A 27,929-nucleotide genomic window follows, 5' to 3' on the forward strand; every position below is an offset into this window, starting at 1 on the left:
CTGGCATGCTACTGTCCATGGGATCGCAAAAGAATCGGACACGACTTAGCAACTAAACAACATATCTCTCTCTCTAGCTACTGTTTAATCTATCTATCTTTCTATTGGTTCTATTTTCTGTGGAGAACTCTGATTGAAACACTCCCTGAAAATCTGAGGTATCACAGCAGCACTTTCTCTTATACTATATTAATTTTAAATTACACAATAACAGACAAATCAATTCTTTAAAAACTATAATGAACCAGACAAAGCTCAGATCCCATTTGTCCACCACTTTCAATCATGATCAAGTCCCCTCTCTCAGAAGGTAAATATCCTTTCAATTACACTGTATATTCTTCTTATCCTTTGAAAAATACGTCATAAGTGCACACACACACACACACATCCATGCTAAGTATCAAACTGATATTAACGTTCTCCATCTCACATGTACAGATGAGTTCTAGGCCCTGGTAGAGGTCTGGGCCACAGAACGGTAGAAGTTAGGGAATGTTCCTCATGGTGGTGCTAGGGGAAGGGTGGCCGCACAAGTGGAGTGTGAGGACCAGAGGGTGGACGATCTCTGCTGCTTTCAGGGGCACAGGTGACAATCCCTCACTCCAACATGCTTACATCGTCTCTCATTTGGAAGACAGTGTCTTTGCTCAGCACCAGGCTTCCTGATTTTTCTCTGGTCCTTTTCTGACCAGAAGGGATACGTTTTTCTGTATGACTCATTTCTCTACCAGCCTAAAACTGGTTGGCACAGATAAAGCATTAGGAATGGAAACTAATTGTTATGAAAAGGGTTATTCTGAGTCTTTGTAAGAGAGTTCTCTTCTTTGAGATCCATGGACAACTGTGCTGTCAGGAACAGATACAGCAGGGGAAGCCTTGATGGGCCGGGCTGACCTTCCCCAGTCAGCACCTCGTGTGTAGGTAGTGAACATAAATATGTGGTTTGAACTTGGAAGACCTGCTTTTTATTTTTTTTTTTAAAATTTAAATTTATTTATTTTAATTGGAGGCTAATTACTTTACAATATTGTATTGGTTTTGCCATACATCAACATGAATCTGCCACGTGTGTACACGTGCTCCCCATCCTGAACCCCCTTCCCACTTCCCTCCCCATACCATCCCTCTGGGTCATCGCAGTGCACCAGCCCCAAGCATCCTGTATCCTGCATCGAACCTGGACTGGCGATTTGTTTCTTATATGATATTATACATGTTTCAATGTCATTCTCCCAAATCATCCCCTCCTCTCCCTCTCCCACAGAGTCCCTTTTGGACTTGCTTTAAAAAGACCTGCTTTTTAAAACTGTAGAGCAACCTGGGGACCAATGCAAGAAAATAGGTGGCTTGGAAGTCTGAGCAGATCTTGTGGACACTATGATGTTGGCAGATGACATAGGAGATGCATTAGGCATCTATGTCCCCAGTATGGTCCTAATGTCATTTGCTCTCTGGGGAGATGATGGCATCCTGGTAATGTACATGGTTCAGGAAAGATCAAGGAGCCCTTAGAACAGGTGGTGTGGCAGGCAGGGCCTGCAAAATCCTTTCCAGCCCTGCTGAGAACACAAATGAGAGCTTTTCAAAGAATTTCTCCTATTTCTCTTAGGAGATCTTTTTCACCTGGAGAAATGTTTTGATGCCTTAAAAAAGTTCCTTGCTTTGAATTATAAAACACTGTACCATATCCAGAAAATTTTCTCCATTTAGGTGGAGGTGGAGGGTAGTTTATTTCCATACTTGTCCAGTACTAAGTCAATCTCTGTTGAACTCTTTCAGCCTCAGATGAAGAAGAAAAGGAATGTTAGAATGCTTGTGATTCTTTTTCATCAGATCAGAAATCCAGCTCTCCACAGTGAATGGGGAGAGAGTACATCTGGAAGCGGACAAAGAAGGAGGCCCGGCACTCTGCAGGGGACACCAGAGTGGCAGGAGGCAGTGAATACAGGCTGTTTTCTCACCAAGTCCCTTGTCTTCATCAGCCCCTACCCAGCTCCAGCCTCCCTTTAGCTAGGAGAAGGCAGCTGGCCATTATTCTCCTCCCTGGAGTCTGAGGCAATCAGTGAACTCCCCACAGAAATCCACCCTAGCCTCGGCCTCTGGACTGAGCCTTCCTGGGTGGGATTCCCTGCGGGGCTGGCCTCCCTCCCTGATTCAACAGGATGACTCTTACTTCACGGGAGAGTGAATGAGCCTGTGGCCCTCTGCTCCGGCATCTTAGTGCCTCCACATCTTACAGAGACAACTTCCAACTTTCCAGCAAGTAGGCATCAACCTTCCCCATTTTCTACTTCTGACACAGAATTTCTCCCAACTAAAATTACACTCTGAAGAACTTTTGGATGAGAATTAGAAAGAGGAGAATTAAGTGAACCCAGGGTAATTTTGAACTAGAAGTCAAGGTTTTTCCCAGAATCCACCTCTCTTCACACTCCCTCTTCCTGACATAACTAAGTGCCTATGGGAAGTACAGTTGTGCCACATCTCCAGAAAAATAACACTGAAGTGGGCAAATGATTTGCTTTTCACCAAGCGTGCTGGGGATTATGCTGCTGATGCCAAGATTCGGATTTCCAGAAATCACTTTTCTCTAGTAGAGTAGCCACCGGACTCCCAGCGGACATGGGAGGGCTGCTTTTTTCATCTTTGTACTTCAGGATCCTGCCCCAGGCAGCCAATCTCTTCAAAGTAGGCTTGGGGCTCAGAACTGCCCTGCTGGGAGCAGAGAGTGACAAATACTGCAAATCAGATTATCCCATTTTGACGTACCAGTGAACTGGAGGTCAGGTCTCAGGAGGGCTTGGAACAGTGAGTGCTGGCTCTGCAGCTGAGCCTCTTCTGAAGAATCTGCAGTAACCATGCTTTGGGTTGGCTGGCCCAGGGTGCTCTGTGAACAGGCCAGAGTCTATAATACTCTCCTTGGGATTAGATGACATCTGTGGGGTGGGTTGAGCAAATTCTGTGAAATCAAGTCTACTCCTTCTGCTTTGCAGTTTTCTATTGAAAGACAGTGTCACCTTAATTCATTGGCTTCAGGAAATTTCTAGATGGAAGAAGCTCCCTACTGTAATTTTCTAAGAGCTGTGTATATTTATTTATTAATTCATTCAATATCAATGAATTGTGTATAGTACAAAGTGTTGACACTACAAAGCAGACTAAAACACGTAGAGTGTATAAATTATACTGTTAAAATTAAATCCTGTGTGTGTCATCAATTGTCCAAAGGTCATTAAGTATAAAACAATTACACAGTTGTAGGATCATTTTATTCATAGCATTCTTAACCCATGCATGCACACACACCTAAACATACACACACCTCCCAAGGTAATATGAAGATTTGGGAAACTACGACAATGGGAATTGGGAAAACAAGTTTAGAGGCATTTGAGCATCACAGTCCAGTGAGCTGTTTAGTAGAAAAGTGAGTAGGTTTTCAAACCTGCCTGATCTGGGGTCAGATTCTTTACTGATTGCTGGATGTGTGACACATCAGTAAGTGATAACCTCTTTGAGTCTGTTTTCTCATTTATAAAAGGAGGACATAAATGAAATCTGTCTCAGGGTACTTGTGATGGATAGAGATGATGATGCAAATGAAGATTTCTAGCTCAGTGTCTGATGCATAGTACACACAACATAAAAATTGGTTTATCTCCTTTTTAGGTTCAGTTCAGTTCGGGTCAGTTCAGTCACTCAGTCGTGTCCGACTCTTTGCGACTCCATGAATTGCAGCATGCCAGGCCTCCCTGTCCATCACCAACTCCCGGAGTTCACTCAGACTCACGTCCATCGAGTCAGTGGTGCCATCCAGCCATCTCATCCTCTGTCGTCCCCTTCTCCTCCTGCCCCCAATCCCTCCCAGCATCAGTCTTTTCCAATGAGTCAACTCTTCACATGAGGTGGCCAAAGTACTGGAGTTTCAGCTTTAGCATCATTCCTTCCAGTGAACACCCAGGACCGATCTCCTTTAGGATGGACTGGTTGGATCTCCTTACAGTCCAAGGGACTCTCAAGAGTCTTCTCCAACTCCACAGTTCAAAGTATCAATCCTTCTGTGCTCAGCTTTCTTCACAGTCCAACTCTCACATCCATACATGACCACAGGAAAAACCATAGCCTTGACTAGATGGACCTTTGTTGGCAAAGTAATGTCTCTGCTTTATAATATGCTATCTAGGTTGGTCATAACTTTCCTCCAAGGATTTTAAGTGTCTTTTAATTTCATGGCTGCAATCACCATCTACAGTGATTTTGGAGCCCCCCCAAAACAAAGTCTGACACTGTTTCCACTGTTTCCCCATCTATTTGCCATGAAGTGATGGGACCAGATGCCATGATCTTCGTTTTCTGAATGTTGAGCTTTAAGCCAACTTTTTCACTCTCCTCTTTCACTTCCATCAAGAGGCTTTTTAGTTCTTCTTTGCTTTCTGCCATTAGGGTGGTGTCATCTGCATATCTGGGGTTGATGTTTCTCCCCGCCTATGGACTATATTTAGGTTTGGGCAGTGATTTATAAATAATTGACTACTTTTTAAGAATGATACTTGAATTTACCCTCTTGATCCCACTTTCCATTCCAGTCTGAAATTTCACCCGAGCCTAATCTGCACTCCTTCCTCCACATGTAGAGTTTGTGAACTATTTCATAATATAGTTGGGTATTAAATGCCCCCTAGTGGTCATGTGAGGCAAAAATTCAAGCCAGATGCTTAATACAGAACGGAGGTAGTAAGTGAATTTGGAATTTTTCAATGACTATAGTGTGTTTTCAACTCAGTTACATAGTTGTGGGCTTATGATTAATTAATTTGCTTTTAACCTAAAGTTAAGGACACCATGAAGTGATGCCAGCTCCCAGCAGATTAGAAAATTACAACGTTGGTTTAAGAGGGATGGATTGCAATATTCTTTTGATGATGCTGGTGCTGGCACAGGGCTGATACTTGGGATTTGACCCCATGGGATATGCTTCCAGAGTCAAAAGGATTTCCATGAGATCAGGCATTAAGTCTGGGTCACCATTCCAGACTGGCATTTTATCTTCCCTATAGAAAGAACTTAATAATACGGTTGATGACAAGGCCAAAGGTACTTATAAATATCACAAGAATGAACATTATCCCAGGAAATACAGGCCATTTAGCTAAATGACTCTAGTTGAAACTAGATATGTCAGATTTGTCTGAAAAGGAAGACATGAGTTATCCAAACCCAAAGAATGATAATCTTCTTTTCCAGTGAAGTCCTGGAAGCTGAAAGCCAACAAAACATCCCTAAGGTATTTTTAACAATCACAGGGTGAGTGGGAACTAACACTATTTGAGTGAATCCCGTCATTAATCTAGCAGATGACTGACTTAGTTTGTAATGTATGATAGGTACTCAGTAAATGCTTGTTGGTGATTGCCATGTGCAATTGTCACAGCCTGACTGATGAGATGACTCTGTCCTCAGTCTTATAGGTAAGGAAGTAAGGGCTCAGAGAAGTTGCTACCTAGAGTACCTGGCTCCTAAGCAATGCAGCCGGAACTTGAACATGGCTTTGCTTGACGGAAAAGTCCATACCATGTTTACTGGTAGTGATTTTCTGCTTGAGTTTTGGGCCAGAGACGGTAAAGTTGCCTCATTTATTTTCAATTTTCAGGTGGGAAGCAGATCTTCATTTTCCTTCTGACCCAAACTTGTCTGAAGCTAGGTTTCTGAAGCTGAATCAGCTTTGCAACTGCCTCCCTGAGGACTGAGAGTAAGGTCAGTGCTCAATATGTGTTTGTATGGATGAACCCTGGACTGACGTGTGGCTTCCGTACAATGGAAACTGTAAATATCTCACAAGATGCAGCTACATCGTCTGCCCCAGGGAGTACAGGGCTTTCTCTACCCTTTACATTTTCATGGTTCATTTTTTGCTTCTTTTTATTTCTATGATGTTGAAGATGAATATCTCAAATGCAGGAAGTAGCAAATACATCATACTTCCCAAGAGAGGAAATGAAGTCTCAGAAAGGTTATGATTCAGACTCAGTTCTCAATCAGCAAACCAATAAGCTCTACAGTCCCGTCACTGAGACCCGTGTGCCCCTGTCATTCATAGCACCCAGGTTCTGAAGCCTACTCCAAGCCTCAGTAATTTTGCGTAGGTGGCTTGGAAATACCAAAAGCAGAGCTCTGAAAATATCCTGTTGCATTGAGGCTGAATCACTGTGTAACACAGGGAGCACACAGTTTAAAGTGAGACAGGCAGGACCCGACTACAAAGCTTTGGTTCCCAAAGCTGCTTCATTAGACTTGGGGAATGAGACGCATTAAGAGGATCTGTAGACCCTTGGGTAGTGACCATTTCTGAACAGTTGGAAACCTGTCACTCAGGAGCTTGTCCCAATTTTTCCCCAAGCCTCGCCCCACCTGCTGCTAAGGAAGTACTGCCAAGTGGTCAACAAGCAGTAAGGCAGTCAGCCAGGAGGCACAGGGTAGGACCCAGCTTGCTCACAAGTGCTCACCTTGGCTTCTTCCCCATAACCACTTGCTGCTGATGCCCCTTTTGAAAATCTGCATTTTCACCATCCTGCCAGTAACCCAGCTTGGAGACACCCTCTGTGGAATTATTGTCATCACAACCACCTATCTACACTCACCTTTTCTAGCTGTTTTACCTAGACCACTGGGGATTCTGTCTTGGATTACTTCCAGGATAACTTTCATTGGTAATACTCAATTATGAAAAAAATAGCTACAAGAGTTTTTAACTAGTTGGTATTACAAAAAATCAGAAAATTACAAAAAGCTACATGTACATGTGGATGTTAATTTCAGTCTTATGTTCTTATAAGCCTTTTCATATCATTTTATCAGGGGTCTAGAATAGAAATGTACATTGCATCCTCTTACTAACACCTCGTGGGACCTGCTGGTAGGGGGCCTCCTGCCTGACGAATAGAGAATGTGAATGGGTTGGGAGGTATTTTCACAGCCCAAGTCTGTTGAGGTTGACAGTAGGGCTGTCAGCCAAAAGGGTCCCAAATAATTGGGTGCTCTGAATCATCCTGTGATCTCTCATGTGGTATATAAAGGGGCAAGGCATTTAGCCTGAGAGGAAAGCCTTGATATACCTATCGGTTGGTGTACAAATGATACTCAGGCCGGAATCGGGGAACTGTCCTTGAAATCATGTTGTTGTGATTATGGTTATATTGGTTCTCACTCTGCATAATCAAGCTCAACAAACATTTATTGAGAATCTAGCAGCAAAGTTCAACATAATTTGGGATCTTTACCACAGGTCCACAGAAGTTCTGTAGTACCATAGAGGGAAGGCCAGGACAAGGAGCTCCTAGTCTGATGGTAGAGGCATATATGTAAACAAAAATGTTCAATGTGAGCTACTATAATGGAAGTCTTTACAATCCCCAGTAAAGGACATCTTGGAAGAAACTGAGGAGGGACTGGGATGGTTGATCAAAAGGTGTAGCCTGGAGAAATTAAGGGTGTGAGCTGGGTCTGAAAAGTGAGTAGATGTAATCAAGCAAACACGTAGGTTGCCTGGGAACAGTATGAGGAAAGGCAGACTGAAAAATTTTAGGTTAGTGAAGACAGACAGGGCCCATCCACAAACATTAGGTGTGGTCATAGAGCAGAGAAAGGCTTATAAGGAGATAGTAGACTTGTGTCCTAGAAACTATTTCAAAATTGGAGAAAGGTCCACTCTGGGTCTTTGTCCTGCGTTAAAAGAATCGCTACCAAAAGAAAAGATTCCTCTCTATCTGGACTCTTCTCCACTTATGTTCATTGCCCTATCTCTTAATACCACTATCATGGGTGAGAGAATTCAACTTTAGCTTCTTCAAACTGGGCTGAACAGAAAAGCAATTCTCTGCCTGACATTTATTTCTTAGTTTAGCTTCCAGGACACATTGTATAAGCTCTTTCTACTCTGACCAGAAAGGGTTAGATATTGGTCTAGAGTATTTGATCATTACTGCCATGGGTCATATTTTGTGTTTAGTTAGCACTGTGAGCTGCTCACTGCCTAATTGTTCTCATTTCTATCAGGCTTTGGTGCAGATCAGGACTGCCTTTGCATGACTGAGTGATGCAGTTTCCTGGTTACTAGTGAATTCTTGGATTTCATCAGAAGCAGAAATGCCCATGTCCCGCATTCATTTCAGTGTGAGTTCCTTCTTGTGAGTCATTCTTGGATCACAAAAGAACCTCCAGATTAATCACAAATAGGGTGTATTGGAAGCTTCGAGGCATTTAGATTCTGATATTCCATCCGAATTCTCACAGTATATCAGACAGCACATGCTAGAAATCATCTTAAAATCCACTGGGCTCCAAGTCCAGGTAGAAATTAATATTTGTTGAACAAACGAATGAAGTGTCTGCTATGTACCAAGAACTGAGATTAACATTTAAATTGCTATTTGAGCTCCAGACCCTTGAAATATAGAAAACTAACATTTGGGTACATTAGGTCCAAATCTCTACAATGTAGTAGAAACCAAAGGATTACTGTGTGATAAAAATACCAAGAAACTATTCTTTTGCATGATTCACAGATTAAAAAATAAGCCTGTGGGAATTTATTTTCTGTCTTGGAGGTGCTACTAAGTAGGGAAAAGTGTCTGAGGAACCTTCCCCCCGAGAGTTTATCTGAGCTCAGACCTTCAATCTGTGATACATTTAATCTGTTGTTTCCATAGTTTCCAGTCCATCCAGGAGGCTCAAACTCAAGCAGCAAGAAGAAATCTGGGGAAGTGAGCAAGTGAAAGAGCACAGGCAGATATGAGGATAATGCATGGAGCTGAACATCATGGTAAGTGAGAAGGAGGCCTGAGAAGGGCTCTGAATGACGATTCCAGGGAGATTGTCCTATACTACTTTTATTTTCTGTGCACCTCAATTGGGTGGTTGGTCAACAGAGTTTAAAAAGCTAATGAGTTAGTGTACACCCCCGACAGCTGGTCATCCTCCTTGGTTTCCGTTGTCCTTGCATTCCCTTGCCTGTCTCTTTGGCCTCCTGTGTTCTATCTGGCCCCCTACATGCAAGCCTCCCCAGCCCAGGATTGAACACTAGTCCCGCCACCTCTCATCAGTCACTTTATAGGCTCCCTGGGAACCTATCCAAGGTCGACAGATGCAGGCACCTGCCTGACTCCAAGCATCGCTCCCACTCCGCCTGAGCCTCTTGGATTTCGATGGAGTTGGCCACATCACCTTGGGCCTATGCTCAGAAGCCCTAGTTCCCAGCAGTGGCCAGTGCCCTGGGCGGGCTTGGTCCTCCAACCCTGATGTCTGCTTCTGTCTAATCCACCTTCCTGCAGTTCTCAACATGGAAACCAAGTGCACTTTATGGGTCAGACCTTCCCAATGATAGTAGAAAAACAACACAGTTGGAAAATGGAGTGTTAAAGAAATAGATAATTCACAGGTTGCACGCTTAATCCAGAAATCACTATTAAACTACCTATTGGGATCAGAGTGGGAAAATATTCTAAGAGGAGCAAAATGAGAGAGGGAAGAAAGAAATGAAATAGGAGAATCACTGCATACAGTGATTATGTATACACTAAGTTCCTGAATTCTGCTTTAGCTTTGAAAATGTATAACCTTCATTATTAGAAGAGCAAATCGCACTTGCATCCACACAGTTCATTACTAGGGAGACACTGGCAGGTCCTCACCCTTCAATGTGTGATCCTTGGGGGCCAATTCATTACCTGGTACCTCCCCTCCCCCCATTTTGGCCAGCTTCTCTACCACAAAGGTGTCTGCTTTCAGATGCCTTTTTCAGCCTCCCTTGTCATTTGTCTGCAGAGGAAACTGATTCTTTCACTTGCTTTCATGGAAATACAGTGTGCAAAATATATTTGAGACATTGCATGGTGTATTATACATTATTATTTTGTCTTTTCTGATAATAAAAGTAATATGCACTGTCAAAACTTAGTAACATATTTTAAAAGTACAAAGACAAAGACAAATGCCCACCTTCCAGAGAGAATTTCTCATTCACTTTCCCACTTTTGGTATATTCCTTTCCATATTTTCTGGTTATGTAATATTGAAATATCTGTACAACTTGGGTGTTCATTGGAAGGACTGATGTTGAAGCTGAAACTCCAATACTTTGACCACCTGATGCGAAGAGCCGACTCATTGGAAAAGAACCTGATGCTGGGAAAGATTGAGGGCAGGAAGAAAAGGGGACGACAGAGGATAAGATGGCTGGGTGGCATCATCGACTCGATGGACATGAGTTTGGGTGGACTCCGGGAATTGGTGATGGACAGGGAGGCCTGGCGTGCTGCGGTTCATGGGGTCGCAAAGAGTCGGACACGACTGAGCGACTGAACTGAACTGAACTGGAATATTTTATATACGCAGTTTATTGTGCTTAAAAATCTTTAGTATTGAATGAGGAACAATGATTATTATAGGTGCATAATATTCCTTAATATTCCATCTTATGGTTGCATTACAATTTTAAATTTCTCTTGTCAGATGTGTACTACATGAAATAGTTTAACACATAAGACCGTGTCAAAACTTTTCGTGAATTTTTCTTTACTATTCTTAAGGTTTAATCCTGCAAGCAAATCTACCAAGTCAATATGTAAATATATTGTTTAGGCTTGCTAAACAATAAATTTGTGTATTACCAAATACACAGCTAAATTTGTGTATTACCAAATACACAGCTAAATTTGTGTATTACCAAATACACAGCAAATTGTGTGCGTTTACTTAGTTGTTCGTATTTAGTCTCCCACCAGTCTACAAGACTGTCATATGCTTTTGTAACATTTGTCTTTAATTTTACCAGTTTGATATATTTCATATTATGTTTCATGGTTAACTTTGTATTATTCAAGCCACTAGCAAATAAAGCTTTTTTGCATTCTTTTATCTCTACATTTAATCTAAAATGCTTTTTATTTTCTTTGCCTGTTTTTTTCTATTATAAATACCGGTTTTTCCTAAGAGCTTTTTCTATATTAAGACCTTTAATCATGTTATATTTTTAGAATAATTATTAAATAATATATAATATGTAATATTATAAATATTTATATGTATATAAATGTTATATATTTATTTTGTTGAAAATACTTTCCTTAGTTTTTTGTTTCTGTTTAAATGTTTTGTTAGGCTTAGAAAGTTCTTGCTCATCTGAAATCAGTCTAATAAGTATGCTTTTCTTCTGTCTATTTTGTAAAAACTTAGTTACAAAATCCAATTGAAATTGATCTTACAACTTTACATGAGATAAGACTCACCACCCATTCACCCAATGCTCTAACCGCCAAAATATTCATTCCTTCTTACTATTTTTTGTAGTTTCTTTGTAGTGTTAAAGTTCATATATGACTAAGGTTTTATTTTTAAAGCAAACTATTTGTTATTATGAACCTGTCCATTACTGTGCTAATTCTAAAATGTTTTGCTTAATGCAGGTTTATATTTTTTAGTAACTGATGGAGAAAAATCCCCCTTCCTCATTAACATTTATGTTCAAATCTCTTAGCTTTACTTACCTTTTTAAAATTGAGCTTTTAAGTTATTTTGTCAAATTCAAACAATCACATTAAAGATTTGATTAAAGTTTTTTAACACTATGAATTGGGGAGAACTGACATCTTCACAAAATTTAGTTTTCCTGTCCTGGAGCACCACATGCCTTTTCATTTATTCAAATTTTGTTTTTTACATTTCACTAATGATTAGCATGGGCTTTCCCGGTGGTGCAGTGGTCAAGAATCCACCTGCTAATGCAGGAGACACAAGAGACCAGGGTTTGATCCCACTCTTGCCTGGAAAATCGCATGGACAGAGGAGCCTGGTGGGCTACAAGCCATGGGGTCTCAAAGAGTCAGACACGACTGAGCACGCACGCACAGTGCAGTGTGGTACAAGAAGTTCTAATGCTTAGCATTGTGAATTATTGCTGTCCTAAATTTGACTAGTGCTTTCCAGTTTATAAAGTCTTCTAATAGTTTCTGTATGCTTGAATACCTTTTGCATTTTTATCCCAACCTGCACCAAAAAAAAAGAAAAAAAAATCTCAAAAGGGACTGAACACATTGGAAAGGTAATCAAATTTATTCTTAATCAAAAGAATATCTTCTATAGGTATGGATTGCCAAGGGCAATGGTGCACAATACTAGATGAAAGAAAGGAAACTTCCACTTGGGTACTAACAGTGTTCTCTTTCATTTTTTATTAAATTAAGAGCTGTGAATAATTGTTCATAAGCAAACACTTGGGTTCAATACCTGCATGCAAATGGAATTCTGAGTGCTGTGGGGAAATCGTTCGTCCAGTGCATAGCCTGGAACACCGCTGGCCGGGGTGAATCACAGCTCCTGCCCAACAGAAGAGCAAGGCAAGGAGACTTCAAGAGCTGGAAGAAGAGGAATCAAGGGGAATCTTATTCCCTGCTGCTGCTGCTTTTTCAAGAAGTTCCAACAATCCTCTAGATCCTAAGTAACCTTTGCTATCTCATGTCCAGTATGCTCAGGAGAGTAGGGGTTTATTTAAATGAAGCAAGTTCTTTTTAAAAATGCAAATAACCTTGGAAGATCAAAGGCTGTGGGAGAGACACCCGAGGGAAGGAATTTGTTTACTCAGAATGGCTTTCATGCAAATACTTGGAATCGATTTATTGAGGGAAAAAAATTTGGGGGACAACAGGCGGACTAAGCAAAAGGCGGAGAAAAAGAATTTTTTTAAAAGCAGAGCATGCAAATTCCATGTAGTGATAAAGAACCTGCCTGCCAACATGTAAAAGACACAGGTTTGATCCCTGGGTCGGAAAGATCCCCTGCAGAAGGGAATGGCAACCATCTCTGGTATTCTTGCCTGGAGTATTCCATGGACAGAGGAGCCTGGTGGGCTACAGCCCGTAGCGTTGCAGAGTCTGACATGACGAAAGCCACTTAGCACACACTGCATGCATGCCAAGTCCACACTGAATGCCGTGGTGAGGATGAGGGCAGGCAGAGGAGGCTGGGGAGGGAGAAATATGGTGTGTGAGAGAATGTGAAAGCTCAGTCTGGGTTCTTGTGAATCATGTCAAAGTTATGCTTGCTTGTTATTTCTCTACAGCCACCTATTTCTTTCCGTAGAAGAACTATCAATGGAACTAAAAAGGAGAGATGTCCCGGGGAGTTTTTATTTTATTTATCTTTAAGAAGGGAGAATAGTTTGGGTGGGGGGAGAGTGTGGGAGGATGGAGAATCTCAGTGGGTGGGGAGTTTGGGAGGATAAATCTGAGATAAAGGGTCTGTGAGGCTGGTCTTTGAGGAGAAGGGCATTAGCCCACCCTCACCCCTGAAACCCTCTGGGTTGGTAGGACCCTCCCAGGAGATTATTGAGTAGAATTCCATGATTACCCTCCTCCCGCTCCCACCCAAAACGTCACTTCTCACCTAAGACTTGGCTCCTTCCCTTCTTCACCATCCTGAAGGGACATCGTTATTGTTTTGCTCTCACGGCTGAGCTGCCTGGATCCAGAGAAGCCGTGTGATGTGCTCAGGGTAGCACAATATAGAACTGATTTGAGGCCCAAAGCCCATTTCTCGCACTTTCCTTGCTTGTTTAAACTGTAAGGAAAGGATGATTCCTTGTGCATCAGGGAAGAGAATAAAAATCCTCTTATTGAGCTGTCATGAAAAAAATGAGCTAATGTTTTAGGTAGTTTTTTGAACTAATGTTTTTAAAAGTGCCTTCAGATTTCTTTTTTCCCCATAAAATTACCTAAGTGAATAGCACTGTCATTATCTGAAATGTGAAGAATCATTTGGAAAAATTTAGGGCTCTTTTCTTTGGGAAGGAGGAGAAACTATCTCTTTCTTGGTTACCGGGAAACATACAGTTCTGTTTGATTCAATGTTTATAAACCTCTATTCAATCCTTTTGTAATCTAGATAACAGTAATCTAGACAATAGATAATAGTAGGATGAAAAACGTGAGCACAGCCAGCCCCTGCCCCGCCCAAATGTAGAATAAATGAAATGTCTATTTGATTCTCTGTGGTCCACTTCCAAGGGCTTGGCTTCAGCAACCTGGATATATAGTTTTGTACTTGGAATTTGTATCACTTGGTCAAGTCTACGACTCAAAAATAAAAGAAAGCCTACATTACAGTGGCTTAAACAAATATTTTTTTCATACAATAAGAAATCTGAAGATACATAGCTGCTGTCCTGAACTCTTTGAAATTGCCTTAGCTTTTCTTTTGTGGTTGCAAAGTGGCTGCTGAAGCGCCATGCATTGTGTCTGAATTCAAGGGAGGAAGGAAAATTCAAGCCCTGTCTTTCTCCTTCTATCAAAGAAAAGTGGAATCTTTATCAGAAATCTCATAGACTTCCAATTAAGTTTCTCAAACTGTGCTACTGTTTACTGCAAGGGAGACTAGGCTAGTGAGTATGTGGCTGGGAAAATGAGAAGAGGGTTGAGAATAACTTTGGGGTCAACCAAGTAACATTGCTATCTTCAGGAGCCTATTTAGGACCTCCTCCTTTCACCTCTGCTGTTGATTGGTCCAAAATTTTGTAGCATCATCAATATTTCTCCCTAGTAGTAAATATTATATAGTATAGTTGTTGTTTTTTGGTCACTAAGTCATGTCTGACTCTTTGCGATCCAGTGGACTTAGCCTGCTAGGCTTCTCTCTTCCATGGGATTTCCTAGGCAAGAATACTGGATTGGGTTGCTGTTTCCTTCTCCAGGGGATCTTCCTGGACCAGGGATCAAATCTGCATCTCCTGCATTGGCAGATGATTTTTTAAACCACTAAGCTACCAGGGAAGCTTGCATAGTAAAGACTCATACTAAATGGCTAATGGTTAATGTCTACTTGTAAAGCAGAAATAAGGAGGACCCTTGGAAAACATTCATAGAGCCATATCCTGGATTATTTGCCTATATTTATGCCAAGGAAAGTGCTAAGTCTGTGATAGGGTTCATTCACTCTTTGAGACTCTCTGAGTGTCTTTTTGAGGTGGCATGGCTGTTGACATTGGAGAAACCCTCTATAGAATAATTTTTTTATTAAGTAGTACTTAATACAGAGGAAAAGTCATCCTTTGAATGTTAGTTTTGTAGTTTTGACAAACTTAACCATTGTTGCAATCAAGATATAGATATTTCTGTCATCTAAAGGGGGTCTCCAGTGCCATTTTGTAGTCAGCCTCTTCACAGCAACCACTGATTTGCTTTCTGTCCTTAGAGTTTTGGTTTCTCAACATCATGTAAATGAAATCATTACAGCATTTTGAATCTGGCTCCTTTCACTTAGCGTAATGCATTTGAAATTCATCCATTTTGTTCTGTATATCTATAAGTTTATTCCTTTTTATTGCCAAGTAATACTCCATTGCACAGACAACAGACTGGTCTCAAATAGGAAAAGGAGTACGTCAAGGCTGTATATTGTCACCCTGCTTATTTAACTTATATGCAGAGTACATCATGAGAAACGCTGGGCTGGAAGAAGCACAAGCTGGAATCAAGATTTCCGGGAGAAATATCAACAACCTCAGATATGCAGGTGACACCACCCTTATGGCAGAAAGTGAAGAGGAACTAAAAAGCCTCTTGATAAGAGTGAAAGAAGAGAGTGGAAAAGTTGGCTTAAAGCTCAACATTCAGAAAACGAAGATCATGGCATCTGGTCCCATCACTTCATGGCAAATAGATGGGGAAACAGTGGAAACAGTGTCAGACTTTATTTTTGGGGGCTCCAAAATCACTGCAGATGGTGACTGCAGCCATGAAATTAAAAGACACTTAATCCTTGGAAAGAAAGTTATGACCAACCTAGATAGCGTATTCAAAAGCAGAGACATTACTTTGCCAACAAAGGTCCATCTAGTCAAGGCTATGGTTTTTCCAGTGGTCGTGTATGGATGTGAGAGTTGGACTGTGAAGAAAGCTGAGTGCCAAAGAATTGATGATTTTGAACTGTGGTGTTGGAGAAGACTCTTGAGAGTCCCTTGGACTGCAGGGAGATCCAACCAGTCCATTCTGAAAGAGATCAGCCCTGGAATTTCTTTGGAAGGAATGATGCTAAAGCTGAAACTCCAATACTTTGGCCACCCCATGGGAAGAGTTGACTCATTGGAAAAGACTCTGATGCTGGGAGGGATTGGGGGCAGGAGGAGAAGGGGACGACAGAGGATGAGATGGCTGGCTGGATGGCATCACTAACTCGATGGACATGAGTCTGAGTGAACTCCGGGAGTTGATGATGGACAGAGAGGCCTGGCGTGCTGCGATTCATGGGGTCGCAAAGAGTCGGACACGACTGAGTGACTGAACTGAACTATCCATTTTCTAGCCACTGGACATTTGAGTTGCTTCCAATTTTTAGCAATTTAAGATAAAGCCACTGTAAGTATTGACATAGAGGCTTTTACATTATTTGTCTTGGACAAATACTCAGGAGTAGGATTTTGGACTTGAGTAATAAATGTATGTTTAACTTTATAAGAAAATGGCAGAAAGTTTTCCCAACTGTCTTTACCATTTTCTTTGCTGTCAGTAATGTATGATGGTTCTAGTTGGTTGCTTCCTATCTTTGCCAGTTCTTGATATCTTCAGTATATTTTTATTTTAGTCATTCTAATGAGTGTGTGGTGGTATTTCTTTGAGGTTTTAATTTGCATTTCACCAGAGACAAATGAGGTTAAGAATTTTTTCATATGTTTAGTCACCATTTGGTGATATGTCTGTTTGAAACTTTGCTATGGTTTTAAGTTGGGGTCTTTTTCTTTGTATTGAGCTTTAAGAATTATCTGTATCTTCTGGATGAAAATTATTTGTGATTTATAGATATTTTCTCCTAGTATGTGGTTTTATTCTCTTCATAGCATCTTTTAAATTATAGAAGTTCCTAATGAAGTCCAATTTATCAAATTTTTCCTTTATGGACTGTGCCACTAGTGTCGTATGTAAGAAATCATTGCCTAATCGAAGGTCACGAAGTTTGCCTTCTATGTTTTCTTTTTCTTTTATTTTAGGTTTTACACTTAGATATATGATCCATTTGATGTTAATTTTTATGGGGTGTGAGGTTTGGGCAGGAGTTCCTTTTTTACACGTAATTATCTATTTGTTCCAGCAACAATTTTGATTTTCTCTATTGAGTTGCCTTTATCTCTTTGTCAAAAGTTAATTGACCAGATATGACTGGGTGTATTTCTGGACTGTTTATCCTGTTCCATTTCTGAATGTGTATGCTTTTCTCAGTACCACACTATTGCTTTAGAGAAGGTCATAACCAGCCAGTGTGAGTTCCCTAACTTTATTGTTTTTGAGAGTTATTGTGGCTAGTCAATTTCCTTTGCCTTGCCACATACATTTTAGAATCAGCTTATCAATTTGAGCCCCTATGTCATCGTCATTCCTTGCCTCTGCCAATCTTCTCTGATTCCCCGAGCCCTGCATATGATCTGACAGAAAGTCCCACTGCTTCTTCCTGTCCACTCTCAGGCAATCCTTATCTTACTGAGCACTGACACCTCTCATTGGGTCATCATAATTGACTCTCTTTCCTCAATGTTCCCTCCCTACATTCCCACCCAGTACTCTGCAGCCTGATTAATCTCTCTCATCACAGTTTTCACTGTTAGCATTTTTGCTAATAAAACTCTAAAGATTTCTTATGGCCTATAAGGACAAAAAAAATCCATATTGTTTAGTCTGAAGGTCCACCTGGGTCTTTTTTATCTCTTTAACTCTTTTATCTAAACTGAAAGCTTCCATTTACCTATCTTCAATGAAGATCAACTTGATTTTCTATGCAGAAATCCTTCTTTTTAATTTGTTTATACCTCCTTCTGTCATCCCCCCACTGTCTTTTCTTCTAAGTGACTGCCTTCTCTTCCCTTGCATCATAGCTATTGGCTGAGTATACCTTTCCCCTGTTAGACAGAATTGTCTGACAATATGGTACCTGTTTTGTGCATCTTTGGAACCCCAGTACCTAAAGTAATACTCAGTCAAGCCCATCTGTGATTCTCAACTTCATAAAGGAGTACATGACATGGGAAGGAAAAGAATATACTTTAAAAGATTATATTCTGAATTATATTTTGATTTGGGGGTTTCCCAGGTGGCCCTAGTGATAAAGAACTCATCTGCCAATGCAGGAAACATAAGGTACATGGGTTTGATCCCTGAGTCAGGAAGATCCCTTGGAAGAGGGCATGAAAACCCACTCCAGTATTCTTGCCTGGAGAACCACCATGGACAAAGGAGCCTGGTGGGCTACAGTCCATAGGGTCACAAAGAGTTGGACACAATTGAAGCAATTTAGTATGCATGCATGACTTATTTTTAGGTATGATATTTAATTTATTTTCAAATTTAAATTAAATTGAGAAAAACTATTTATGTTTATCTATAGGTGTTAAAAATTTTAAAGGTTAAATAATCTTAGTAATATTTGTTGAATGAAAATATTAGTTTCCCAGCCCCTTAGGACAATGATAAATCCTCTTTGACTCCCTAGTCCCTAGTATAGGGCCCTACACAGTGAAAGCAGCTGTAGTCTCAGTGTTCACAGGATAAATACCTTTTCTGCTTGAAGTGTCCACAGGCAGCAGACAGGAAACATGTGTGACCACCTGATTGACATTCTAGTAGACAAGGCTGATCCATTCACCCCACTGGAGCAGATTCTTCCTGTTGTCCACAGGTGATACTCTCTGTCCTCTGCACTTTGCAGAAGATCTCTGTGACTGAGCTTCTATAATCAGGCATCAGAACACATAAACAGAGAGCAGGGATGCGAACACTAACACACTCTCTCAATACCCAGCAGGTGTTTTAGGGCTCAGAAGTGGATGGCTTTCCAGCCTCAGATATGGAAGCTGAGCTGGCAGCAAGGGAAGGGGAGCAGACAGAACCTGGATGTTGTTTGCTTTAGGTCTAATGATCTGGACTTCCCTAGTGACTCACATGGTAAAGAATCTGCCTGCAATGCGGGAGACGTGGGTTTGATCCCTGGATTGGAAAGATTCCCTGGAGAAGGAACTGGCAACCCTCTCCAGTGTTCTTGCCTGGAGAATCCCAGGGTCAGAAGAGCCTGGCAGGCTACAATCCCTGGGGTCACAAAGAGTTGGACGCGACCAAGAGACTAAAACACACACACACACACATACACACACACACCCCACCAATAGGGCTTGCTATCGTGTCAGTGAAAAAAAGTGAAGTCATTCAGTCGTGTCCAACTCTTTGTGACCCCATGGACGGTAGCCTACTACGCTTCTCCGTCTGTGTCAGGAGTTCCCCCAAATCATGGTGCCTTTAAGTTCAACCCAATGGCTTGGAGAATAAGGATTAAGACTCAATCTACTTTAATGTTTTCATGTGAATTTGCTGAGACCTTAGGAATAAACTTGTTACACAGATTGTTTCTCAATATGCTCTTTCATTCAATAAAACATGTTTTGATGATTTGTCTACCATGTTGTCAGGCACTGCCCCAGGGGTAGTGGGATCTCGAGCTGCCTTAAAATGACTGACATCAGGTATGTGTGTATGTTTCTGTATGTGTGTCAGTCTATGTTTATGCGCACACATGTGTGTGTGTGTGTGTGTGTGTGTGTAGGCGGACATGCATGTCAAGAGAAGAATCTTGTCACACAAGGACTTGAAGTGCTTTGGAAACATAAGAATAGTGGCAGTGCTGATCTCCTAAAGAAATCTGAATTCTTCACAGACGACGGGGCAACTGAGCCGAGATGTGATATCAGAAGAAAAAGCTATGAGAAAGGCATTTCTGCCAAAAGATAATAGTTTCCTGGAATACAGTATCCAGTGAGGCATGGTGCAGGAGAGGAGAGAAATGGGGGAGGAGGGGCAGTCAGATTGTGAAAAGCCAGAAGGCTAGTTTGGAGAGTTTGGGTTTTATCGTGCAGAAGGTGAAGGTCAAACCATGCTTGATGCTATGTTCCCCGCAGTGGGGGCGTTCAATTAAGCTACATTTCCCATGCCCAACAACTAACTAATTATTGCCAGCGGAACTGGAGTCAGTCATGAATCATTTCAGGCCAAAGCAGATAGGGTAAGTTTTGCCATCTCCCTTGGAAACTGCTTATTTTAGAAGGCAGAGATACAAGTTGACCTGCTTGCACCTGGGATGGGAGAGAAAAATAAACTTTTAATGTGTTAAATCACCGAGATTCAGGGTGTAGACTTTTTCGGTTTTGTTTTTTAAATTAATGGGACTTTGTTATTATTATTATTATTGCCAAGCTGTGTGAAGCTTGTGGGATTTTACTTCTTTGACCAGGAATCTAACCCTCTCCCCACACCCCACTGCCCTCTACCAAAATGGAAGTGCAGATTCCCAATCACCAGTCCTCTAGGGAAACCCTGGGGTTTAATTTTTTGCTATTACAGAGACCTATCCTATCCAACTAAAATCGACAGTAGAACCATGTTTATTTTTCCTTTTTTTCTTCCTTTCTTTGTTTGTTTCTTGCTTTCTTTCATTTATTTTTTAGAAAGTTCACACCCTTAACTTCTATCAGGCCTTGTGTTCACATCAGGCTGAAAAAAGGAATGCTATTTTTAAATCCTCCTAGAGCTGATGGTGAGTCTGATGAAATCATATGATGTCAAGTTGTTAACTGGAAGGTGCTGCCAAGTATAAGAGACCCACCATTTTTAGGCAGATGTCAATATTGCCTAAGGAAAAAGATAAGAACCCTGGTTATCCCTTAATGACTTCATCATGACCTTTGTGGTTTTGTCATCTTGTGGCCCAGAAAATCTTTCTACCATGGTAGAAACTCACCCCTTCTGGATGGGGTATAACTTCCCATCTCTGTAAAAAGCCCTCTTGTAGTAAGCCATTAAGCTTGCATAGGTAAAAATTAGATGTGGCATCTGGATGATAAAGAAGGAAGTGGAATCATCTCTAGATATCTTTTTTTTTTTTTTTTTTAGAGTAGGAAGTTGAATATTTTAGTCCAACTCCAATTTACAGCCTGTATCAAAACTTATTATTTTTTTTATTTTTTTTAATTTAATTTTATTTTTAAACTTTACATAATTGTATTAGTTTTGCCAAATATCAAAATGAATCCGCCACAGGTATACATGTGTTCCCCATCCTGAACCCTCCTCCCTCCTCCCTCCCCATACCATCCCTCTGGGTCGTCCCAGTGCACTAGCCCCAAGCATCTACATTTTCCATGGTCTAATTGAGAGAAATGAAACAATTCAGCACCACTGTTTGGGGGCCTAAAGCATACTGAAGCGGTCTTGGAGATCTTCCAGTACACACATCTCTCTTAGAATCTTCAGAAGATTCTTCTGTGTAGGTAATGGTGGCGCCTCATCTCCCCGGAGCTTCAGAAAGGAGTATAACAACCCACCCCTGGGGCTAACAGTCCTCAAACACTGTACTTAAGGCCATCACTGTCCTTAACGGCCCCACCAACATTTAATCACTTAACTTGTCACAACAATCCTCTGAAGGACATTCAGTTTTAGCACCATTTGTCAGATGAATAAACCAATGGATAGGTAGGAGTGAACTTCTTCAAGTTCTCAGCCAGATGGTGGAAGCACTGGGAGCTGACGTCAGCAGTCCTATTTTACAGCCTGTGCCTCACTACAGTGACGGGGAAGATTCAAGAGCCTGAGTATGCCTGGGAATGACTAGGCTACTTCTTCCATCAGCTGAGCTGAGAGGTCCAGGAGAAGCCAAGTTCAGTTACAGAAAATAAAATTACATTTCTCGTCTACTTCAGTGCATAGCTCGAAATGTTCTTACCCACTATCAACAGGAAATTACTTCAAGGATGACAGGGTAATATATATATATTATTTTTTTTTTTTTCTTTTTGAAGCACTAATGGATATGCTCTTTTCCACCTTCTTGAGAAAACCTCTCGGAGCTTTGGCAGCCAGAGAGCTCTACACCGTCTGCCCTCTGGGTACAGTCTTTACTCCAGCAACGCAGACAAAGAGAAATAAGTCAGCTCCTGGCTCTCAAAATACCTCTTGAAGGATATCATAAACAGCTTCAATAGACATGTCTTTTTCCTTTGCAAGAGGATGTGTCTTTTGAGCCTTCAGCTCAAAAGAGTCTGGAATAATTCATTTGGCGGCAAACAGTCTAGTCAGGCTCCCCACCACAGAGAAAGCAGGCAGTGGGAGACAGGAGTGAAAGCAGGCCGTGGGAGACAGGAGTGTCAGATGGTACAGTGGTGGTGCAGAGTGTGAGGAGATCAGACACTGATGAGAGGATTTGTACAGCCCCGCCCCCCGCCCCCGCGCCAAGGCTACCACAGGAAAAGAGAAGAAGAGAACAAGGTTGGGAACACAGGATTAGAGAGTGGCGAGCTCCACTTACTGTACAGACACCAGGGGATGGCAGGCCCCTGGGATTCACCCAGCTCTAGTGAGGTGGCAGTTGGATAGTTAATGGCCTCGTGGGGAGACAGAGGACCAGACCAGAGCTGGGAGGCAAGCAGTCAACCTTTTCTTTCCCAGGAAGGATGCAGAAATTCAGAGGGTTGAGAGAGGGGAGGAGGGAGGTGTGAACACCTGTGCACCTGAAGGGAAATGGGACAAACGGATGCTCCCGCAGAAGACAGCACAGCCTGACCCGAGCCTGATGTAGATCTGACAAGGATCTGCAACAAGCACCAAGTCTTCTGAAAGCCAGACAGGACTCTTCATCCCAGCCAGTGCCAAATGGCCCAGGCTCCTCCCCAGGTCAGACTTGCTCCCTCACTCCAGCCACACGTATCTGGACACACACACTCTGGAAGCATCATTCCTGGAGCTTAGATGCCTTTCCTGAGTCAGAAAGTGGGAAACCCCTTCACAGGCTGAAAAACTGCAACTCTGCATTTACTCTGAATCAACTATGATTGTTACCTGCCATCAGATGATGTGATACAAAGAGATCAGAGATACAAAGAGAAAGTTGGTTGAGAGAGTTTTCCCTTTTCACACACGAGAGTACACAGCTTGGGAACTGCACGACAGTCTTGTAAATAAAGCCAACCAATGAAATGTGTGCCTTTCTCAGGGGCGTAGGGTGAAGTTGGATGTGGTATAGCGCTGGTCCAGGGCAGGGGATTGGAGAGTAGCATGCTAGGTGTGCCCAACAGGAACAGGCAGTGACACCAGACCTTTAATAATTATTTAACTGGGCAAAACTAGTGGCAATTCCCTATGAACAGTCACAGTATTCAGCTCTAGAAACTCAATATGAACACTGAGTGAAACTGATTAGAAGAGGACAAAAAGATGCTGATAAAATGCAAGAACCATTGTTATAAGTTTCAGGAAGCACCTTGAAAGGACAGGAACCAAGGGCTCCTGGACTCCAGGAAGGGCATCCCTGACATTGTTCTGAGGCCCAAGGCAGGAAAGGAGACAGTCAAGTCTTGTAGGGTCTAAGTGGGACTAAAGGAGTGTGCAGAGAAGCAGGTAAGTGGGCACAGAGAGAGCTGAAGTGACAGCCACTGGAAGTGAAAGTGCTGGTTCACAGTGGGTACAGTGTGTTCTTACAAAGGAATTGTCAGTCTAAATATAGTAAAAATAAGAACGGTATGCTTCAGATTCTTTATATCATTAAACGTTTCTTTAAGCCTAGTGTGAGATAATTGAAACTTGGGTTGAACTGGAATTTGCTTTTGTTATATTAATGGAGGAGGAATGTGTTAAGAAAATTAAGAGACAGGAGGCAGAGGGAGCAAAACACAGGGAACAAACTGTGTCCAATCACCCTCAAGCACTAAGAAGCAACCATTTACATATAAAAAGGGAACAAACTGTGTCCAATCACCCTCAAGCACTAAGAAGCAACCATTTACATATAAACAATAGTTAGACTAATTGCATGTCATTTGTAATGACCCGCTAAAGGAGATTCAAAAAAAGATCATTGTCAAGTAATAGTTTTGCAGTCTTGGTTCATGTTTCTCCCCTCACCTGAGAGTAATAAAACTGAGTTCTTTTGCATTATTTTATAATTTCAGCAATTTACTAATTCAAGTAGGTTTCCCTCCCAGTACTTTGAATTAATTTTTAGGAATCAGGGATTCAGGAAATTTTGCAAGTGAATTTACCAGCAAAATTAAGGCTATTAAGAAGAGTTTCATCTTTGGCTTCCACTGAACAGTCTTATTTTCAGGTCCTCCATTCACTTTCTTATGAGCCAGGTCCCATCCTCCTTAAAGATGTATGGTAGATTCTTGAAGCCCATGGAAGTGCTTGATGCTGAGGACTAGAAATGGATGAGGTGAACTAGATGGAACCTTGAACATATGAGACATTGAAAACTGTGGAAAAAACCAGGGCCTGAGCTGAGAACCTTGAACCCAGGACCACAGAGCTTTAGTCATGTGAAACCCACGATGGAAGAAGAAAGTGGTGAACTCACTTCTGCCCTTCCTGCTGGTATCCAAGAATATACAGAGGATGGCAGAGTGGGTTAGAACAGTGGGGGGCAGGGGCAAGAATTTGGAGATAGAGATGGGAAGAAAGAAAAGCCTCCAAGCTTGTGAAGAAAGGGCTGGTAAGATTTAGACATGGATATCTTATCTTCTGCCAAGAGAGCTTTGGGTTTGGAGAACATGAGGGCTACATAAGGAAGTAGGTTAGAAGCCCAGGCATGTAGACTGAGTAAAGCAGCTAAGACTAGGGCAGACAGCAATGGGTGGGTGTGGGTTCGCTAGGGCTAAACCAGTATGAGCTACAGTGTATGATGATACACTTACTTTTATATTCCACCCACAGGAAACTATTACTTACCTTCATCACATTGGCTTAGAAATGGAATAAGGATGAACTAAATGTGCCTAGAGAGGAGGACCTCAGTGAATACATTTGATAAAGACCTGGCAGGGCAGGGGCTGACCTGTGGAGTAGCAGTGAATAAGACCCTCACCTCTGTCACTGAGAAAGCAAACTTTCTGATGCCCAGTCTGACAACATGTAGGTGGCAGACAGAAACAGAACACAGAACCACAGTTCATTTATGCAGTAAATGTTTATTGAGTAGGACACGCATGGTGCAGGGTTTTGGAGAAAACATGAAACAAACATTAGTCATTACTTTCACTTGAGGAGCTTAATGACTGTTGCACATTGAACTGACACATTATTGACATAGTTGAGCACAGAGTTAGATTAAGTGGCAAAGAGAGGAGGTATACTCCAGACACTACCGGAACTCGGAGGAGGGATGGGTTTGGGGGGCTTCAGGGAGGAAGCAACCCAAGAGGAGCCTTAAAGACCAGGTTGAACTTAGATAAACTCAGATGAAGATGAAAGGCGTTCGAAATGAAAGGTACACCATATCAAATGAGACACTTCACAAAAGTCTTTCAGAAAGATTCATGTCACCAAGAAAGCTCACAGCCAATGCAATGTATGGCTTTTGCTATTGCTATTATTTCTTCTACTTTTACTGCTGTTACCACTTCATTTTTGATGACATTTCTACTGCTTTTGGAAAAGGTGATGGAGATTAAAAGGACATGGTTGGGAGGAAATTTACAAACACAGTTCTGACTTTCTTCTTGAGACACGTGTGGGATAAAAGGATCACAAGAAATAAGAGTTTGCATCAAAACTGCTTGTGCTCAAAGGGGATGGTGGAAAAAGTTACACACTAGCTTAAGACACTTAAGCTAGTTCTCACCAACACTACTACTGATTGTTGTGTAACTAAAAATCACTGCTTTAATGAATGATTATATTTAAAAAAAAATGAAACAGAACATTCTAAGTTCCTGATCAGACATATTTTCTTTCTTTCTGTTTCTCTCCTTGTCTAGTGGTTCAACTGCTGGAGGGCAAACTTATTAATAGAAATGAGATGAAAATGATGTGATTTTCCATAGTGCCTAGAGATGATGTTGCTAGGACAGAGTTCAAACACTAGAAGAGAGTGAGTAGGGGTTTGTTTGTCCAAACACTCAAAACTTCCCCTGCGGAGCTGTATTAAAAAAAAAAAAAATTGGCAAATGAGATTTCAGCTGATTATTGCCTGACTCTCAGAACAACTGTCTTATTGCTGATTATTATCCTTTCTGCAGTGGCCAGTCTCTCTCCATTCTGTTTGCTGTCATGTTCTATAAATATCAAAAAGGCTGCAGAGGCAGCATCTCTGAGAGGAGCAGTAGGCTTCCTGGGTGCAGAAAGCCTGCCTCTCCAAGACAGAATCTCTGGATCTGAAGGCTGATTTCAGAGGGGATTATTCAGGCAATGGTAAATGGCACCCCACTCCAATTTCAGTTTCTATTTTCTGTTGTAGACCTGGGCAGCTGGGCTGTGTGTGTGCATGAATGCATTAGGAAGTGGTGCCTAGGGATGGGTCCCATGCAATCCACCTAAGTGACTTGTTCCACTCTGCTTTGCTACATTTTCTCTAGGGCTCTCAAGCACCAGTGAGGCTGGCTTCCAGCGCAGCTCCTGGCTGAAAGTTTTATTCTGAGTGTTGAAAAAGAAGCAAAGCTCCAAGGTAGATATTATAGCAAATTCTACCTCGTCAGTAAAAACCAAATCATTTCAAGAACACCCAGAGGATTAAAAAAAAAAAAACTGCTAGAATTTTTCTTGAAGAATGAAAAACCAGTTTGAGTCCTGGGAATTAGTGTAACAGCTGAATGCACCATCAGGCATTCTGTGAAATAACTTGACATCCCTGCATTCCCATGCAAGAAGCAGGAAACTATTTTCTGGAAGCCCGGTTTATTCCTGACCACAATCTTGTGGAAGAGGAAACAGTATCAGCCTAACAATGGCCTCTTCCTCAATATGGCCCTTGGATACTTTGAAAGTGAAACTTACTAAACTCTGATTTCCTCATTTCTTTTAGGAGGGAACTTGTGAACCGTAACATCACCGACTACAGTTAAGGACCTTATTTCCCTCCGATGTTCACTGCAAAGGATCAACACAGAAAGTGTGGTCCTTCTTTCCTTACTCAGTGCTATGTCCCTCATTGCAACAGGTAGCGTCCTGGGCGATGCGGGCTTTACAAACCTCTGATGCTCCTAACAAAAAACTCACAACAATAACCCTTACGAGGAACAGACATTTCAAGCACTACTATAGGATTAACTAAAAGCACTTTCACCTAAGGAAAGGGGAAAATTAAAAAGTCATCCACTTACAAATGTTACTCATGACTCTTACATTTGTAGCAGCAGCAGGGGAAAAAAAAACAAAACAAATATTCTTAAGAAATGATGAAATAGATCCTAGCACAATATGAAAAACTTACTTTTATAGCTCATCGGTTTTTTTTTAAACTCTTTTTAGTAAATAAAATAAGCTACACTCTGAATGATATTGGCTGTGATCTTTGAACTTAAAATTCTACTTTGTCTTATTATTTAAAATCAGTGTTCAGAGTGGAAGGCAGGAAACTTACCTTGAAGGAGTAGTAGAAGGAGCCCCATTCCTCTCCTTCCACCTCTGCAGTGAAAGTCACTGTTTCAGTACAAAGGACAGGAGAATTCAGTGCCTGCCCAGTCCCATTGGACTTGGCGCTGCCCTCTGTGAGGTTGGCCGGCATGGCTCAGGTGGAGTGGAGTCCCGCCGTCCTTGAGCCTGCAGCTGATGGAGAGAGTCCCGCCCTCTTCTTGAGAGCCAGGCAGCAGCTGCGGCTCTGCCCTCCTCTGCCTCCCTGAGCTTCTTCTGGAGCTCAGCTGAGCACAGGCTCAGAGCCCTCCCGGAACCCACCTCACTAAAGAGCTCTGCCTGCCTGCTCAAGCCACGTGCTGCTTACTCCTCGGCAGTTATGATCCAGTAGCCGGCGCAGCCTCAACACCCCATGTACCTGCCCAGAGGTGAGGGGGGGGGCTTGCCCTGAAAAGCTGGCAGGAGCCCCTCACAGCAATCCACATGGCTCCCCAGGCAGTCCTTCGTGCT

At 41.9% G+C, this 27,929-nt stretch overlaps 1 protein-coding gene across 1 annotated transcript in view; it reads right to left on the reverse strand.

Annotated features, from left to right (window-relative positions):
* Positions 1-27,670, reverse strand: part of NPSR1 (neuropeptide S receptor 1) — a 153,911-nt gene extending 126,241 nt beyond the window's left edge. Inside the window, exon 1 of the mRNA XM_019958782.2 lies at positions 27,430-27,670. Within this exon, the coding sequence (XP_019814341.1) occupies positions 27,430-27,573 (144 nt within the window). The 5' untranslated portion in view covers positions 27,574-27,670. The remainder of the gene's footprint in view (positions 1-27,429) is intronic.
* Positions 27,671-27,929: the final 259 nt, after the last annotated feature.

Source organism: Bos indicus, chromosome 4, assembly GCF_029378745.1.
Source record: "Bos indicus isolate NIAB-ARS_2022 breed Sahiwal x Tharparkar chromosome 4, NIAB-ARS_B.indTharparkar_mat_pri_1.0, whole genome shotgun sequence".
In the NCBI taxonomy this organism is placed as follows: Eukaryota; Metazoa; Chordata; class Mammalia; order Artiodactyla; family Bovidae; genus Bos; species Bos indicus.